This window comes from Furipterus horrens, unplaced genomic scaffold (genome assembly GCF_987537825.1).
Source record: "Furipterus horrens unplaced genomic scaffold, mFurHor1.1.pri manual_scaffold_6, whole genome shotgun sequence".
Taxonomy (NCBI): Eukaryota; Metazoa; Chordata; class Mammalia; order Chiroptera; family Furipteridae; genus Furipterus; species Furipterus horrens.
In genome coordinates, this window is record NW_028327176.1 from 3,319,693 (window position 1) to 3,335,543 (window position 15,851).

General features: G+C 56.9%; 1 protein-coding gene across 2 annotated transcripts in view; it reads left to right on the top strand.

The window, feature by feature from the left end:
- Nucleotides 1-15,851, top strand: part of ASAP2 (ArfGAP with SH3 domain, ankyrin repeat and PH domain 2) — a 134,940-nt gene that overhangs the window by 59,719 nt on the left and 59,370 nt on the right. For both annotated transcript variants that reach the window (XM_090280884.1, XM_090280886.1), the window contains exons 4-5: nucleotides 13,328-13,402; nucleotides 14,572-14,621. In XM_090280884.1, the coding sequence (XP_090137010.1) occupies nucleotides 13,328-13,402; nucleotides 14,572-14,621 (125 nt within the window). The remainder of the gene's footprint in view (nucleotides 1-13,327; nucleotides 13,403-14,571; nucleotides 14,622-15,851) is intronic.

Consider the following 15,851-nt stretch of genomic DNA (forward strand, 5'->3'; position numbering starts at 1 on the left):
GTGGCTGGGGACACGGGATGAACGGCGTTCTTTCTAGTGCCGGGCAGCCCCGGCCTGGCCCGGCCTCGGCCTCGGCCTCGGCCTCGTGGTGGAAATGGAATTCTGAAGATGTGCGCAGCCTGCGAGGCCGCTGGGACCACTGGGTCGTTTCTCCCACCAGGGGAGTGTCCACGGGGGTCATGCCAGCATCTCTTTCCTGTTTCTCTCCCCCCGCTTCCCCTAAAGGTCACGGCGACCAGGCCAGGCCAAGAACTTGACGATGTTTTCTATGTAGGTCGCAGACAATAGTGTCTTTTTCTCTGCCCTTGTCATAGGCTCTTACCAAGTGAAAACACAGATCCTCGTTCTTAAAATGGGGGCGGCGGCGGGTTTGTGAGCCGGGGCGAGAAGGGCAGACTCGGGGGACAATGACAGGGAGGGGACACCCCGCTCACGCTGGTTCTCAGTCTCGCTCCCTGTCTCTACTTGTCAGGTGTCCAGTTGGAAATGCTAAAAATAAAAAGTTGTTGCTGTGCTTCAGTTTCTTGTTGTTGTTGTTTGTTTATTAACTCGGCTTCATTTGAAATCTCTTGGGGCTTTTTATCCAGTTCATCACCTCTTTATTTGGGCCCTGAAAGGCTGACGGCGTGAGCCCTGGAGCCCCAGTCCCTTTGAGGCCCCCCGGCCTGGACACTGGCAGGCGCGGCGGTGTGGGTCTCGCTGCCCAGCCAGACTGGAGCTTTGTTTCTCTTTGAACTGGAGAAGCCACATGGTCCCGGGGAGAGCGCTACGGATGCTGGCGCAGGGCGTCTTCTGGTGAAAAAGTCAGCCTCGTGTCTCCGCCCCTGCGTGCACGCGGCGTGACCTGCCAGCTCCTTGGTGCCTGACGCTGAAACACGCAGGGATGGCCTCCGGAGTTAGAGACCAAAACCCACCAACAAAAACGGAAATGGAGACAAGGAAAGAACGGAAGGAAACTTCGAAAGAAGCCATGTGTAACTCCTCAGAGAAGTCGGAGTGGACGTTGCACCCAGACGGGAAGGGGGGTGCGGCTTGTCATTGAGGGGGACAGTCAGTGTAAGAAAAATGAAACGAAAAACCCTGTGGGAAGAGCTGGCGTAGACGCACTCTCTCAGAAAATAGATTGAAAACCCAAAAAGTAGGAAATGGGTAAAAGAGTCAGTGAGGGTTAATCCTCAAGGTTCGGTGCCCACCTGACAGCGTTTCAGAAGGAGGAGAGGAGAGGAGACCTTGTGGGGGCCACAGAGCAAAGGTGGCTTCCCCCGCTGAGGGGTCCGCTCGTGCCCAGCACAGTGAGAGGGGACCAGTCCCATGCGTCTCCATGTGAACCTGCAACGACCCTAAACGCTTCCCGGAAGCACCCAGGACTGAGAACCGCAATGGTCTTGGACTCATCAGTAGTAACCCTGGAAACTTGGAGGTTTGGAGCAAGACCAGTGGCCCGTGGGGGAGCATGCCCCCGCCCCCCGGAGTGACCCCCGCCAGCTGAGCCCTGGGGTCAGAGAGGCGCCCATGCATGAGCTCCCCGAGTGCGGCCCCCGCGCGCCCCTCTCTCTGCAACTCCTAAAGGATGCGCTTCGGCAAAGCGAAGAGGGAAGCCCAGAACGGGGACGTGCGTGAGTCAGCAGGCAGCACCCAACCACAGAAGCAGGGAGAGGATCCCGGGAGGAGGCAGGGACAGGCTAGCAGGGTGACGCGCCGGAGGCCGGGTCTGTCCCTGACTCCCAGCCGCTGTCTTCGTTCAGCTGACCCCCGCTAGGGTCTTCTCAGCTGTAGAAGGGCCCTGGGCCTCCGGGAGCACTCGGGAGTCCCTGCGGCCAGCGCGTCAGGGGAGCCACCATTCGGCGGGCACCCGTGCGGGCAGCGCTGGGCTGGGCCTACCTGGCAAGGAGCAGAGTGAGGAGTCAAATATGGGTCTTAACACATCAAGTCTGTGCTCTTCCCACCGCGGTACTGAAACTCCTGGAGGGAAAGAGGCTGGACAGGGGAGTGAGCAGGAAGGTGCCGCAGATGAGGAGCGCAGGCTGGCTTGGGCGTCCTGAAAGCCGGGACGGGAACATCGCGCCCGCCTCACGGGGCCACCGGGGGCCACCGTCAGGATACAAGGCGTAAAAGGGGAGGGTTTTCTGTAAATTAAAACCCAGCCCACGACTGACGTGTGAGGTGTCATTAGGACACACTGATTCCTTCATGATCGTCACTGCAAGTCCACGTGCGTTACTTTAGTTTCAGCTTTGACTTTGTGCAGTTAGGGTTGTCGATCCTATTTCCTGGCAAAGCTCAGAGAGAGACAGAGAGAGGGAGGGAGGGAGGGGGAGGTGGGGGGGTAGGCCAAGTGGCTGCTTCTGCAAAGCTGTTGCTGAGCGTGAGCTGATTATAGGAGATTTCTCCTTTTTTGGTATTTTGTATATGATTCTTATTCCTATTTTTGGTCACATCTCTCCTATCTCTTATTTTTAAAACCTGGGTTTTGCTCTTCCCTGGGTATTTCAGTTCTATATGGCTAAGAGTCTCAATTCTACCCCTTGTCCAGAAGGAATAGCCATTCCCGCCTACCTGCTTTGTGGTGTGAAAGGAGGGTTGTAAAGCAGTTGGAGCACCCCCAAAGAAAGGCCAGCTTACTGTAACGTGCGGCTTTCTTACTAACGGCTGGGACTCCCGCCCTGAGCGAGCCTGTGGATTTCCTCTGCAGCGGTGCAGGGATGGAGGCGGGGACAGGGCCGCTCCCGAAACGTAACAGTATAACGTGTGCTGAACTGCTTGCGAGGTCAGCCCGGTGTCTTAGGGTCCCTTCCTCTCACCACACGGACATGCGGATCCTGGAAAGAATGTTTCCCCAGGGCCACGTCTGCGCTGCGCAGCACCTTTTTAATGCAGGAGCGGCTGCGTGGAAGGACATGTCTGCCCGGGTGTTTGCAGGTGCATGGTCTCTGTCTCAGGCTGCAGGGCTTGGCCGTGAAATGTATCCTCCAGGCTGCAGAGCCCACGCTCCGCTCCGGCTGCAGGGGCCGGCGGACACTGAGCGTGGGACCCGGGGAGGCTGGCCGAGGGGTGTCCCCCCACTCTGCTTGAACTAGGAACTTGAAAGTTTCACCAACCAATGTGCACATGTCTTTTTTCTTTTTTCCACACGTGATCGGAGGTAGAAGACATGATAGGCCGAGTCAAGAGCTAGTGAGGTTCCGCTGGGGGGTGAGGGGTCACGTGTGGCTTTGTGGGTGTGCTGTGCTCAGTGCCTGGCCGGGAGGCTGTCCCACCTGCCGCGCCGGTACCGGCGCCCATCTTGGGGGCAACAAGAGCTAGTTCTCCATTATCACGGGGCTCGCCCCGTTGCTAGCGCAGACTTTCTCCCGAAGGTCCTTGCCTCAGCGCTTCCGTGAACTTCCCTTTACCTTCTCTGTCTTATATTTTTAAATGTACATTTTTTTCTTATTAAACGTAGACACTGATCATAATTTTATCTTTCGGGGAAGAAGACTTGCCCTGGCTTGGGGGAAAACATGAATGAACTGAGCTGGAATCGAGAGGACGCGCCCATGGCCCGGCGGTGGTATTTGGGAATGTCTGCCCCTAGATTGGTGCCAGACCGTCTCTTCCCATTTCCGGCAGCTGCTGATCCCCGTTCTGACACCCCTCCCTCCTGATCACCGCATTTCCCTGCCTGTCTTTTCCGCACAGCGCACTGCGCACTGGGAAACCAGAGGTCTGTGCCCGTTAAGCTTGTACACAAAGCAAGGGTGGGAACCGTGTGAGTGTGGGGTCCTGGGGGGCTCAGGGCTTCCCTAGGGGACAGAGCTAATGGATGGGCCCCCGACAGCTACTCTGGACACCAGAAACTGCTGCTGGTATTTCACTCTGGCCCAATATGCAGCTGGAAGTTCTTGGTCTTCGGCTCCCAAGACTTCCCCACTGTGAGCTTCTTCCTCCGCTCACAAATCCCAAAGCAAGCGGCAAGCACATCCCCTTGTTTGACCGGAACAACAAGCCATAACCCTCACGCCGGCCACGTCACAGGCGTGAGTCAGGCTTTGATCGTATGGCTGTTTTTGGAAAAGCAGTGCCCCCTGAAGGGTACCCCCGTGGCACGGCACACTGACTTCTGGAAGTCAGAGGATGTGGGGACAGCCCTACAGGAGCCGGCGGGGTGGGGTGAGGCCTGGGCGTGGGAGGAGAACCCTGCTAAGAAGGGCACCTGGTTATCTGCTGGGAGTGGGGCCCCTCTCGGGACGACACAGGGCAGTGAGTGCTGACAACTCCCTTCTGGCGAGAAACACACAGGCTCTTCCGTTAGAACATACTGCGCGCTGTGGTGGCCACTGGACAGATGCCACGGAGCCCTGACGGGGCCGCCTCGGGGGGCGGGGCAGTGACTCCCGCCCAGCCTTGGGTCCCTGGGTCCCTAGGATGGAGGGGACGTGGGGGAGGCCTGTGAGCTGTCACAGGTGTCCTCAGGCCCCTCTGCACATAGCAGGACACTCGTCAGCTGTGTGGAGGTCCTGCTGTTGTGATCGTCAGACGCACGAAGGAGCTGCAGACAGGGTTTGCTGTTGTCGTTGCATCTTTTCTCGGCTTCTAGCGATTACTACACTAGCCGCCACAACGCAGGGGACCTCGGACCTTATAAAAAATCTTTTGTCAGCGCTGAGAGAGTGGAGGGTGTGCTGGCAGGCAGAGGACTGCCACACCTGGCCGCCCAGCTGCAGGGAGAGACGCCCCGATGAGGGCCTCTGTGGTGGGAGGCCACTGTGGTCACCCCAACTCTGCCGCAAAGACAGGACACAGTGAGAGGTGGGGGCAGGAGGAGACCCGGGGGCGCAGGAGGAGGAGGTTGAGAACCGATGGAGACAGGGAACAAGGGAAGGTTTTAGGAAAAGAGAGACCTGAGCCTGAATCAGGCTGGTGGGGGGAGGGGCTGGTGCTTGGAGGTGGCTGTGGGCCCTGAGGCCGTGAGTCCTGTCACCTCCCTGGGGGATGTGCTCTGTGCAGTCAAAGCCCTGCCTGGAGCATTGGTGGTGGTGGGGGGGGGCGGCATCAGAAAATTTATAGCGATAGATTCAGGGTCCCAGCTTCTGCATGGGCATTCTCCTTTCCTTGGGGATTTTCAGCCATTTATTAATCATTTCTTAAAATCTACAGCTTGCAAACCACATTCCAGGGCCTGGTTTGCAAAGCACTGGGACGCTGTCTGTGTCAACTGTGCGCCCAGGAGCCCTTGCCTTGCTCTCAGGTGGAATCACCTGGGGCTTCTTAGAACTGCAGGTTCCCAGGCCCCCAGAACCCGGATCCCCATGGTCACCAGCCCCCAGGGCACGAGCAGGTACATCAAAGTGTGAGAAGCGTTGCCCCGGAGCCAAGGTTCACACCGTGAGGTCCGGTCCCTCGGGTCCTGCGCACCAACGTCATCACCTGGAACTCGTTAGAGGAAACACCGCAGGCCCCCAGCCCCTACCTGCTGGCCCGTGGTTCTCACACTCGAGGGCACCAGCAGCCCCTGGTGCATGTTAGACCGCGGCCTGTTGGGTGCCAACCCCGATTCCTCGGCAGACGTGGGTGGTCAGGAGCCGGCCGCCCTCGAGGAGGGCCCCGTGACGTGCTTCTGACGCACCCAGGGGGACTGAGCCCAGCAAGTACCTCCTCACTCGGGTCTCCGAGCTCCTCCATTTGAAAAGGCGCTTTGCTTTTCTCTTTCCGGTTGGGTTTGAGAAGAGGTGGCGAGGGTGTGAGGCCGGGGAGCTTCTGTGCCGCCGCGCCTGTCGGAGTCGGCCACCACGGTCTGCGGGGTGGGCGCAGGCAGGCCGGGGTGCATTTCGTTCTCTGGTGGAAGGGGGGCCAGCGGCACTGTTTTCTCTTCACTTAGGACGTCCAAGATCAAAGCAGTGTGACTGCCGGAGACGCAGCGCTGAAGGCAGGAACCAGGGCAGCTCTCCCCTCTCTCTGCTGGTGTGAAAGCCGCCCGCCCGTTTCAGCAGCCGGCTGGCTTTGTTCTTTCCGTTTGTGTTAACACACTCAAGCGGGGCGTGGGCTCCCCCCTCTCCTTTTTAACTAAACAAACCGTCCGAGTGGCTCCACCGCCAATAAAACAGGACGAGGCGCACTGTTCCCTGCCCGTGGGAGCATGGGCACGGGCCTGCATGTGCAGGAACCCGGATGGCCCCATCTCCGGCCCAAGGAAGAGGTTTCTTCTCTTAAACGAAAAAGGAACGTGGCCCAGGTGGTTTTCTGTTGGGAAGTACCAGCAGGCCCCGACGAACTGCTCTGTGCGTCAGGGACCCGGAGGGAATTCCAGTGTGGACGGCGCCGGGTGGGGGGAGCGTGGGCCAGACTCGGCTTCCCCGGCTCCGATGTGTCGGGTGAGCCTGACCTTAGAGAGCTCAGCCCCCCTCTGGTGTGAAGGGCGGAAGGGCACTGGCTCCCACGTTCTCAGCTCTGCTCCTTCTTAGTTGGGGACTTGGGGGCCAGGTGTTTCCGTAGCTGTAAGAGGGGGGCGACACCCTACTCTTCAGACTGGTTGTAAGGACTCGGTGAGACTGAATGGCCCCGTGCCCTGCAGTGACGCATTCAGGCCATTTTGCCGACCGAGTACCTTTGGCTTCCCCCCATTTGCTGCCGGGGTGCCCACTCTTTCAGACGAGCAGCCTACGAAGGATCGGAGAGGACTGTTCGTTGAAGCTCCCAGGCTCACACCGGCCTTGGGCCCTCAAGTTAGAACTCACTCTGCAAAGATTCCCGCGGGCTCTGCCGCCCACCTTCAGACTCGGCTCACATGCCACCTGCCTCAGGGCCCCGCTGCCCACCCACGAGGCATCACAGCAGCTCTCTTTGTAAGACGGGGAGGAGCCCGCAGACTGGAATCGACTCCAAAGGCGTCCACAGGCATCCAGAGGAGCAGACCGTAGCACAGCCTGACGACGGGACACCGTTCACGGGGGGAGGAGTGAGCTGTGCGTGCAGCAACGTGGGTGCATGTCAAAGCAGCCGTGAAGGAAGCTGGCGAGAAGCCGTGCGTCCCATATGAGTTCATAGATGGAACATTCCAGAAAATGCACACGGCACTTTGGGATCAGAAGCAGATCAGTGGTTGCCTGGGGACTGGGGAGGGAGGAGCTGGGAGACGGGGGTTGCAAAGGGGCGCAGAGAGACTACGGAGGTGACGGGCATGTTCGCTGCGTGGATTGGGGTGGTGACCACGTTGCGCACTTGAGGTGCGTGCGGGTGATTGTGGGTCGCTTACGCCTCAAATCCGCGTCAGCGTTTTTCAGGCCGCGGGTCTAAAGCAGGGCTGTCCAGGAGAACTTGCTGCGTTGCTGCAGATGGCCTGTGTCTGCTCCATCCAGTGTCATGGGCCACCGGCCACAGGCGGCTACAGAGCACTTTCAATGTGGCCACGCAACTGAGCGACTCCGTTTTTCACTCGATTTAACTTTAATGCATTTAAATTCGAAGGGGCACAGGGTGCGCGTGTCTGTCCTGTTGGGCAGCGCGGGTGTAAAGCCTTTTCTGCCACTGTCACTCCCCGAGCCACACCAGCCACGCACCCTCGGGGTCTCGGGCTCCGGCCCCTGGAGGTGGCCTGATGCTTCTGGCAGGTGCTGGGGGGGGGGGCGTGCACCTCCTTGCTAATGCTGAGCCCTCTGCTCCGTGCCCGTATCTGTCCCGCTGAGGCCCGAGGGCCTTGGCAGCCTCCCGCCTCTGACAAGGAGGTGCCTCGGGTTGTCTTTACCTCTGCGATTGAGCGGCCTTGGCTCGAGTTGAAAAGGAAAACGCCAGGTCTCAAGCTGTTGTCTTTTCCACCCGTCAGGTTTCTCCCCAGTCAGGGATACTAAACTTACAGGACAGCAGACACAGGGGAGATGCTCTGGCCGTGTTTGACAGAGTGATACATTGGCCCTTAAGGAAAAGCTGGGAACCCCTAAGAGCTGGCCTCTCATAAGGGTTTTGGGGGAGAGCCCTGGGCAGACCTGTTCAATTCTAGATTCCTGAGACTGGAGCTTGAAAGGCCATGCCCAGCACCTTGTTCTGTTGTGATGCTCTTCTCTGTGCTCCTGCATAACCACAGAGGCCCTGATGCAAGGATCCTGCTGAGGTTCAGGCTTCTGGGCGGGTCCCGGGGGCGATCACTGGCTAAAGCAGATGGACTCACTGCCTAAAGCCAAGGAGAAGGGAGCACACTGGTTCTCTGGGGCAGGATGGGGGTCAGCGACCCGTGGTCCCTGTGACCGGAGGTCAACTAAAGGAGCAGGCGAGACCCTGTGAGCTGAGGAGGTGGTCGGGGGAGGGTGGAAAGATTTCTAAGAGAGGGTGAGGGACCCGCCTGGAATTCTAACACCAAACCAAATAATGAGGAGGGCCGCTCCCCCACCCTCACCCAGCTCCTGGCCTGGCTGCGGCTAACCCACGGCTGCACACACATGACGAGGTTGTCCCTGCCGCCTGGGCGCCGTGTCTATCCGCCTGCCCCGCAGGCCGAGTCATTCATTTCTCCTTGACATCGTCTTGGCTCATCTTGTCAGACACATCCGGGGGAAGCCAGGGAGAGAGAGGAAAGGGGTTACTTTAAAGATTGCCTCTTTGCTGGAGGTATGAGAACCATAGTTACTGGCAACGATTAAGCTTAATAATTTGTATTCAGATCCTTCATGCTGTTCAGAAAAAGTCCCTTAATGTCATATGTTTGTTGAAAGGACGTTCGCGCATGAGAGAAAGCCCAGTGCTTGCTTGATGCTAAGGAAACTATCCCTGGGTTTACTCAGGGGTAATTTAATTCTTTCCATAAATCATAAAAATGTCATTACTCATAAACTGAGGCTGGAGCTGCCTGAGCACCAGGGACGTGCAGTAATCTCTTGGCCGCGGTTCTCGTCTCCCTTGGCCAGAACGCAAGGATGGCTCGTCCAGCCTGGGGCCGCCAGGGCCGCCCTAACACACACAGTCCAAGGAAGACTCAGAGCCGGACTTCGCGCTGCAGGGCTCTCCGGCCAAGACGGGGCACCTGGGCTGGCCCCTGTGCAGCTCTCTGGCCGGGGCAGACGGACGGGCAGCCGTTCCCAGGGCCCGCCATCCCCCCAAGTAAGCGTGCTTGGGCGCTGAGCCGCGTGTAAACGCGGAGGGTGGACAGGCTACTGAAGTCCCGGAGTGCGGAAACATCGATCAGTCTATGGATGCGGATTCCGTTAACGGTTGTAACAACTTCTGTAAAAAAAAAAAACAGCTGCTTTATTGGAGTACATTTAACATGTCATAAAATCTACCCATTTCAAGGGTGCAAGTCAGTAATTTCTGGTAACTTGACTAGTAACTTTACCAGGTGGTGCAGCCTCGTCGTCAGTTAGCTTGGGGACATTTTCTTCCCCCCAGGAAGATCCCTGGGGGCCTCCTAGAGTTAATCCATCCTCTTCCTGCCCTCAGCCCTAGATAACCACTAATCTTTCTGTCTCTTTTGTAGTAACGTAGTTAATTATTTGCTGGTCAGAGAAGTAAGTTTCCTATTTTGGATCATGGGAATGGGTCCATAAAGGAAAGGAGACCAGAGTGACGGCCAGGGTCCCCTGAGCCGGTCTGGCGGCCAGAGTCCTCTGTCCTCCGCTCCCTCAGCCGATGTGTCCCCACGCCCGTGCTTTCTACACGCCTCCTCGCGGTTCCTTCTTGCCCAGAGGGAGCACCCTCCACCCCATCTTCCTGGTCTTCCTCACGTCACCCCCGCGCCCCTGAGATTTCCCTGGTGTCCAGACGAAAAGCAATTTTCTCTTCTCGGAAGTTCCATGGTGTTTTATTTATGGCTCTGGGAGTTTTCGCAAGGCAGGTTACCGACTGAAAGCAGGGCTTTGTCTCCCCTGTTGAGCGGTGAGTTCTGAAGACAGGGGTCCTGTCTAATTCATCTTCGTCTCTGGACCCCTCTGCCAACCTGGGGCCTTGTCTCCCACCACTCCCGGAGTGCCCCCTGTGCGCCGTTCATCACAGCTGTGACAGCTGTGTAATGTCACGTCACCACCAGGCCGGGGCCCTGTCCCCGGTTCCTAGAAGGCGCGCACGCCAGCACATGTGTGTGTGGGTATCCGTAGATCTTCCCTCGTCTCCATTTTCATATCTCCCTCTAGATGGAAAAGCTGAGTCTCACTCTTCTTACCCCGGTACCTGTTATCAGCACCTTTGTCTCGTTTGAGTTGGAGAAGGGTCTGAAAATAGACAGAGGAACTGAACCGTGATTCACGGTCTTTGCTCCTGCTGTGGAGAATCCTGTTTTTCTCACTCATTCATGCACACGCTCCTGCGTACTCACGCCCTAGAGTTCTTCCTGGAATTATGATTTTAAAAATTCCTCACCCAAGGTTATATTTGTTGATTTTAGAGAGAGAGATGGGGGCGGGAGGGAGCAAACATCGATGTGAGAGAGAAACATTGATTGGCTGTCTCCTGTACGCACCCTGGCCGGGGATCGAACCCGCAACCTTTTGGTGTGTGGGGCAGCACTCTGACCAACGGAGCCACTCGGCCAGGGCTTGGAATGAAGAGTTTTAATCTGCAAGCACCTTGTTCTTTCTTTCTGCCGACCCACCATGAAGTGAGTTGTTCTGAGCCTTTGGCTCAGTCTCCCTCTGAGCAGCTCGGAGCCCCCCTTCAGCTGTTTGCATCCCCCACTTTCTTGCACGTGGCTCGTCCCAGCATGTGCTGCATCTGCTCCTCTCGGGGACGCGCTCACGACCCAGCCTGCCCGCACTCCCAACTCTAGCCGTGGCTGGCTTTCACCCATGCCCAGGTCAGCCTGCCTGGCCGCTGCAAGCCGAAGTCATTGTTTCTTTCTACAAGGAGCCGTTGGTGTCTGTACAGAGCAGACCTTTTGTCTAATTCTTGGTGTGTGTGTGTTTATTCTTCCTCTGGGGGGACAGGCATCAGTTTGGTCATCGTGGTAACCCTTTGTTGCCGTCTGCAAAATATGTGCTCGGCAGGTACCGGAGGACGGAACTGACAAAACGATGCGAGTGTCTGCTGTGTGATGTGTGGCCTGAAGGCACCGATGGGCTTGAAGCCTCTCTAGGTCGTCTCTCCGTGTTACACGCTCAGAAAAATAATCCGAGCGTCATGGTTTGTTCAGCCCGTCTCTGTGAAGCGTCTGCCTGGGCCAAGTGAGGTACACGTGACGCCCTTTCCAGCCTGTGCTGTGGGATTGGTAACATGAGGCAGGCTAGACCCCATCAGAAGCCTTCAAAGGGTTTTTAATAGAAGGTTTTGGGAGCCTGGGGGAGGGAGGGATCGCATCCTGCCAGGAGGTTTGGGACGTTCATGGAGAAGGTGGCATCTGAGTCCGTCCCGCTGGACGCGAGACTGTGAACAGCGGGGACGTGGGGAGGCCCTTGCAGCTGGACAGGACAGCCTGGGCCCGGGCGTAGGTTCAGGAGCAGAGAACAGCAGAGGGGCCCGCGTGACCGGCTACGAAGACCAGCGGCGGCCAGTGAGCCTGGGTGGTGGAGGGTCTCCCGTGCAGGAGTGAGTGTGGTCTTTGTTCGGGACGGGACACAGGTAGAGCGGGCTGAGCTGCTGGAAGGAGGGGCTGGGGCTGCCCGGGAGAGGACGCGGTGGCCAGGGGCCGGGAGGCTGTGGCCTCAGTCTAGGGGAGGTGCCGTGCGGGCCAGCTGAGGCGTAGGCAGTGACGGTGGCACAGAGGGAGCAAGTGTGGGGACAAACACAGCGCAGAGCAGAGGGGAGGGAAGGTGTGTCCTAGGAGGGCGGAGGGTGGGTGCGGGTGCACGCAGCTGCCTGCGGGTGTCCTAGCAGCCGATGGAAACGCGGATGAGGTCCAGGCTGCCGCAGCGCTGTGCCTGCACTTGTATTTACGGCCACCGCGGCTCACCATGGAACCCGCGCGATCTTGTTATCCGTGACTATTCACCAGCACCCCTTTTCTCTGTCACTGCTCCTGCCAGTGTCCACATGACCTCGCCTTCCCCTCAGCCTCTCGGAATTTAAAATGTTAGCTCTTAGGCGGATCCTGGCAAGCCTAGCTGATGACCTGGCACCTTGGAGCCGTGCCAGGTGCATGACAAATGTCGAGTTGTTTAAGCAGGACAGAAGTTACCCCCGGAAAAGGCATTTCTAAGATGAGAGTCATAAAGTGATCGTGTACTTGGCAGGGTTGGTGGCTGGCTCAGGCGTGATCACACACTGTGCCGATATTTTTCAGATAACTGTCTTTCTCCATTTTGACACTTAATATACTGAGTAGTTTATAGAGAGGAGCTCCCATATTGCCTGAAAAACCATGCCTATATTTAGCCTTCCTACTCCAGGTAATTATACTAAAAACACATTTTTTCTCTATAAGAATGGATGCGTGAGATTCCAAAGTTCTTAGTCTCGTCCTCCCTTCGTCGGCCTGTCTCCTGGGTACGTGTGACCCACAGGGACACACACGCCACAAGCTGGCGGTTGTATGGATTTAGGGGACTGGTCGCGCCTGGGGACGTGAGAAAGGAGGTCCTGGCTCATGTTCTCATCGTGGGGGAACCCCCACAGGGCTCAGAGCCCCGAGTCCGTGCCTGAAGGTTGCCCCTGACTGAAGCGAGTGTCCTTTGGTTTACTCGAATTTGCCGGCGGGGCAGCCCTGTGTTCTCTGGGTGTCAGAGTGTGTCAGGAGGGGTGGGTGCTACTCCATTTAGTCCATGGTGACAACTTGTGAAGCCACCAGTCTGTTGCCTTCTCGTTCCAGGGAGAAGAACAGGGACCTCAAGACCTCTTGTCCCCCCTTTCTCTATTTGTCTCCTTTCCTCAGAAACAGATGCACTGCATGCTCACACACATGCACACATACCTACAACATGCACACACACATACGTGTGCACAGGCACACATACATAGGTACTATATGCCCACTGACACTCACAGACACATTCCTGGGAGACAGAAGCCGCTTAGTTCTGGTTTCCTTTCAGTTTCCTCTTTGGGGCTGTGCTGGGAAATTGAGGTCCGGGGGCCGAGTGCTGAGCCAGGTGCAGCCCGGAGCCCCGGCCGGAGCCGTGGGTGAGAGCAGGAAGCAGTGATTCCTTCTCTTCTGGCACCTTCCAGGGGTTTGCACACCGATCGTTATGAAATGTGTTTTCTTCGTGATAATGGTTCTCTTCTCACCGTCAATAGCTGACTAGTAGAAACCAGTGTGGGAAGTAGATGGAGCCTCGTCTCCGGTCGCACGCCCATGGGTGAGAAGGAATAACGAGGCCGCTTGTGCTGTCGGGCGTGACGTGAGGGCTGCGCCCGCCAGCGGGTCCCCAACGCCCTTGCCGCCCTCACTTTGATTGTAAAGGAAATTGAGGATGGCCTTTCTGTTTCTGTTTTTCAGATTCAGAATATGAACAACATCATCTCGTTCCCTCTGGACAGTCTGCTGAAAGGGGACCTAAAAGGAGTCAAAGGGGTATGATGTGGCACAGCCACCCGGGGGGTTTGCGTTTGGAGGCTCACAGTCACGGGCCTGTCGGGGCAGCGGCCGCGGGGTCCCCAGCCACCCTGGCAGCACCCCTCAGCCCTCCCTGTGGTGACGTGTGGCCTTTATGAGCGTCTGGTGGCTGAGCACTAAGTTGCCTCTGCACAAACAGATGTGCCCGAGTTCTTAGGATCTGACAGGATTCCCGGGGCACCTCTGGGCACCTCTGGAAGCCCAGCTTGGCCGATCTCAGGGACCCCTGCAGACTGAGCCGGGAGGGCAGGGCCTGCCGAGTGTTCTGACACCAGGATCCTCCCCTCATCCTTTTGGGGCCTGAGAGCACATGGGTCGAGTTAGCCAGGAAAACGGGAAGGACAGGCGCGTGAGGCAGAGGGAACACGCAGAGGTCGAACTGGAGCCAGACTTGGCGGGGGCGGGGTGAGGCCTGCAGGGGGGCGGGGCCCGTTTACGGGGGGCGGTGTCTAGAGCCATGCTGTGGAACTGCGTCCTTGTCATAGGCAACAAAGAGCCCCCCCAAAAAAAGCCTCGCCCCGTAAAAAGCATTCTGTCTTCTGAAAGAGCCCCAACTATGTGATAGAATTTCCAGTAGCTCAGTACGTTTTTAAGCCAGACTTGCAGAGAGTCTGAGGTGTTCAGTTCCAGACACCGGGGTGGGATTGGGAGACATCAGGAAGTGAATGGCTTTTATATTGTCGGGGCCCCCACTGGGGTTACTGGCTTGGGGAGGTCTCTATTAACAGGGAAGTCAGAGAGCATGTGAAAAACTAGCGACTTCAGTGTTATGGCTTTCTGGGTTTCACTGCAGAACGGTCCTATGCGGGGGCCTGGGGGGGGTGAGACAAGGTGGGTTGGCGCTTGTGACAGGTCCGGTGATGGGGACGTTAAATGGTTTCTCCCTCCCGTTGCCCTGAGTGTATTTGGTATTCAAAAATAGAATTTTTAACAAGAAAGAAAAAAGGGCATGGCCCCGCTAGTGACCTTCAAAGCCTGTGCTCCAAGTCTTCTTTCTTGGTAGGGTCACAGACGCTGTCTATTACAGAAATTAGCGCTCCTTTCAGGGCTGGTCCGGGGATGAGTGCGTCTGGCCTGGCACGTCATGCATGATCGGCCCTGTTTAATTTATTCCTCTCTGTTTACAGGATCTGAAAAAGCCTTTTGATAAAGCTTGGAAGGACTATGAAACCAAAATGTAAGTGTTTTCATTTTAAAAAATAAACCTAGGTAACTCGAGATTTCAGTTTTCAATCCAGCTTATATTGCTGAAACGTATTGTCTATAAATAAACCCTAATCCAGGGAAGAACTTACCTAAAACCGTGTGGCTGTGGTGGGTTAGGAAGCTGGATGCTTTCGTACCTGGAGTCTAAATTTCGTGATGTTAAGCCCTTTAAACAAGTGTTTTCGTGCCCCTTTTATTATGTCAGAACGGTTCCCAAATGCCCTTTTCAGAGAAGGTCGTTGAAGGACGTCAAGCGGTTTTTCTCGGTGTTTCGTGTTTTTCTCCCCCCCCCACCCCCCCCGTGTTGTCTGTCTCGAAGAGCAGCTTAGATGGGCCCCCATCTTCCGGGTCCTCTGTGCAGGCCACTGCTCCCAGTATGTGTCTGCATTTCTCTGCAACCCCGGCCCCCTGGGATTTAGAAAGGGAGAGGAAGAGAGAGTTGGGGCGCCCTCCCCTTGGGCTTCCCCTGGTGGATTTACCGGCCAAGAGCGGCAAAGGAGTAGGTCGGAGGAACAGGCCCGTCGCTTTGGGGTGGCTTCAGACACTTGTCCCACTGCCACTCAGCCTCAGTCCCACAGGGGAGAGGACACAGCTCCTAGAACCGGGCTAGGGATTGTGGGGATAGTGTTCCAGGTATTTAAATGCTGATTGAGGAATAGAAAATGTTTTTAAGCACCTCAGGTTTGCTCTGTCATTGCTGTGCATTGGAGACAGGACCCTCCATAGGGAGCCCTCAGGTAGAGCAGGGAGTGTTGAGAAGAAACACATTCCAGAATTGAAGCGTTATTTAGTTTTGTTGTCTTCGCTGCCTTGGGTATCTGGTCAGTAGTGAAGGATGACAAAGCTCAAACCGAGGAATAGCAGACCTCAGAGACTCGCTCCATCCGTGGAAATCCATGATTTCCGTCCCCAGAGCTGCTTGCGTCCCCGCGGTCTGGCTCCCGCCTGGCACGCGTCTGGAGGGAGTACTGACCAGAACGCCTGGACGGCTCCCAGGCTGCCCTGCAGACCCGTTAGCCCCCTTCCTCCCCATCGCTCTCCGGTCCAGGAAACGGGAGGAGGATCTCCGGTCCTGCTTTCAGACCGGAACGCGAGACCTGGTGGGTGCTCTCGGGACTGAGCCAGGCAGGACGGGGCTTCTGAGAGAGTCTGCTGCCCTAATGGGGGACGAGCTCAAATTCTGTAAAATGAACACACAAGC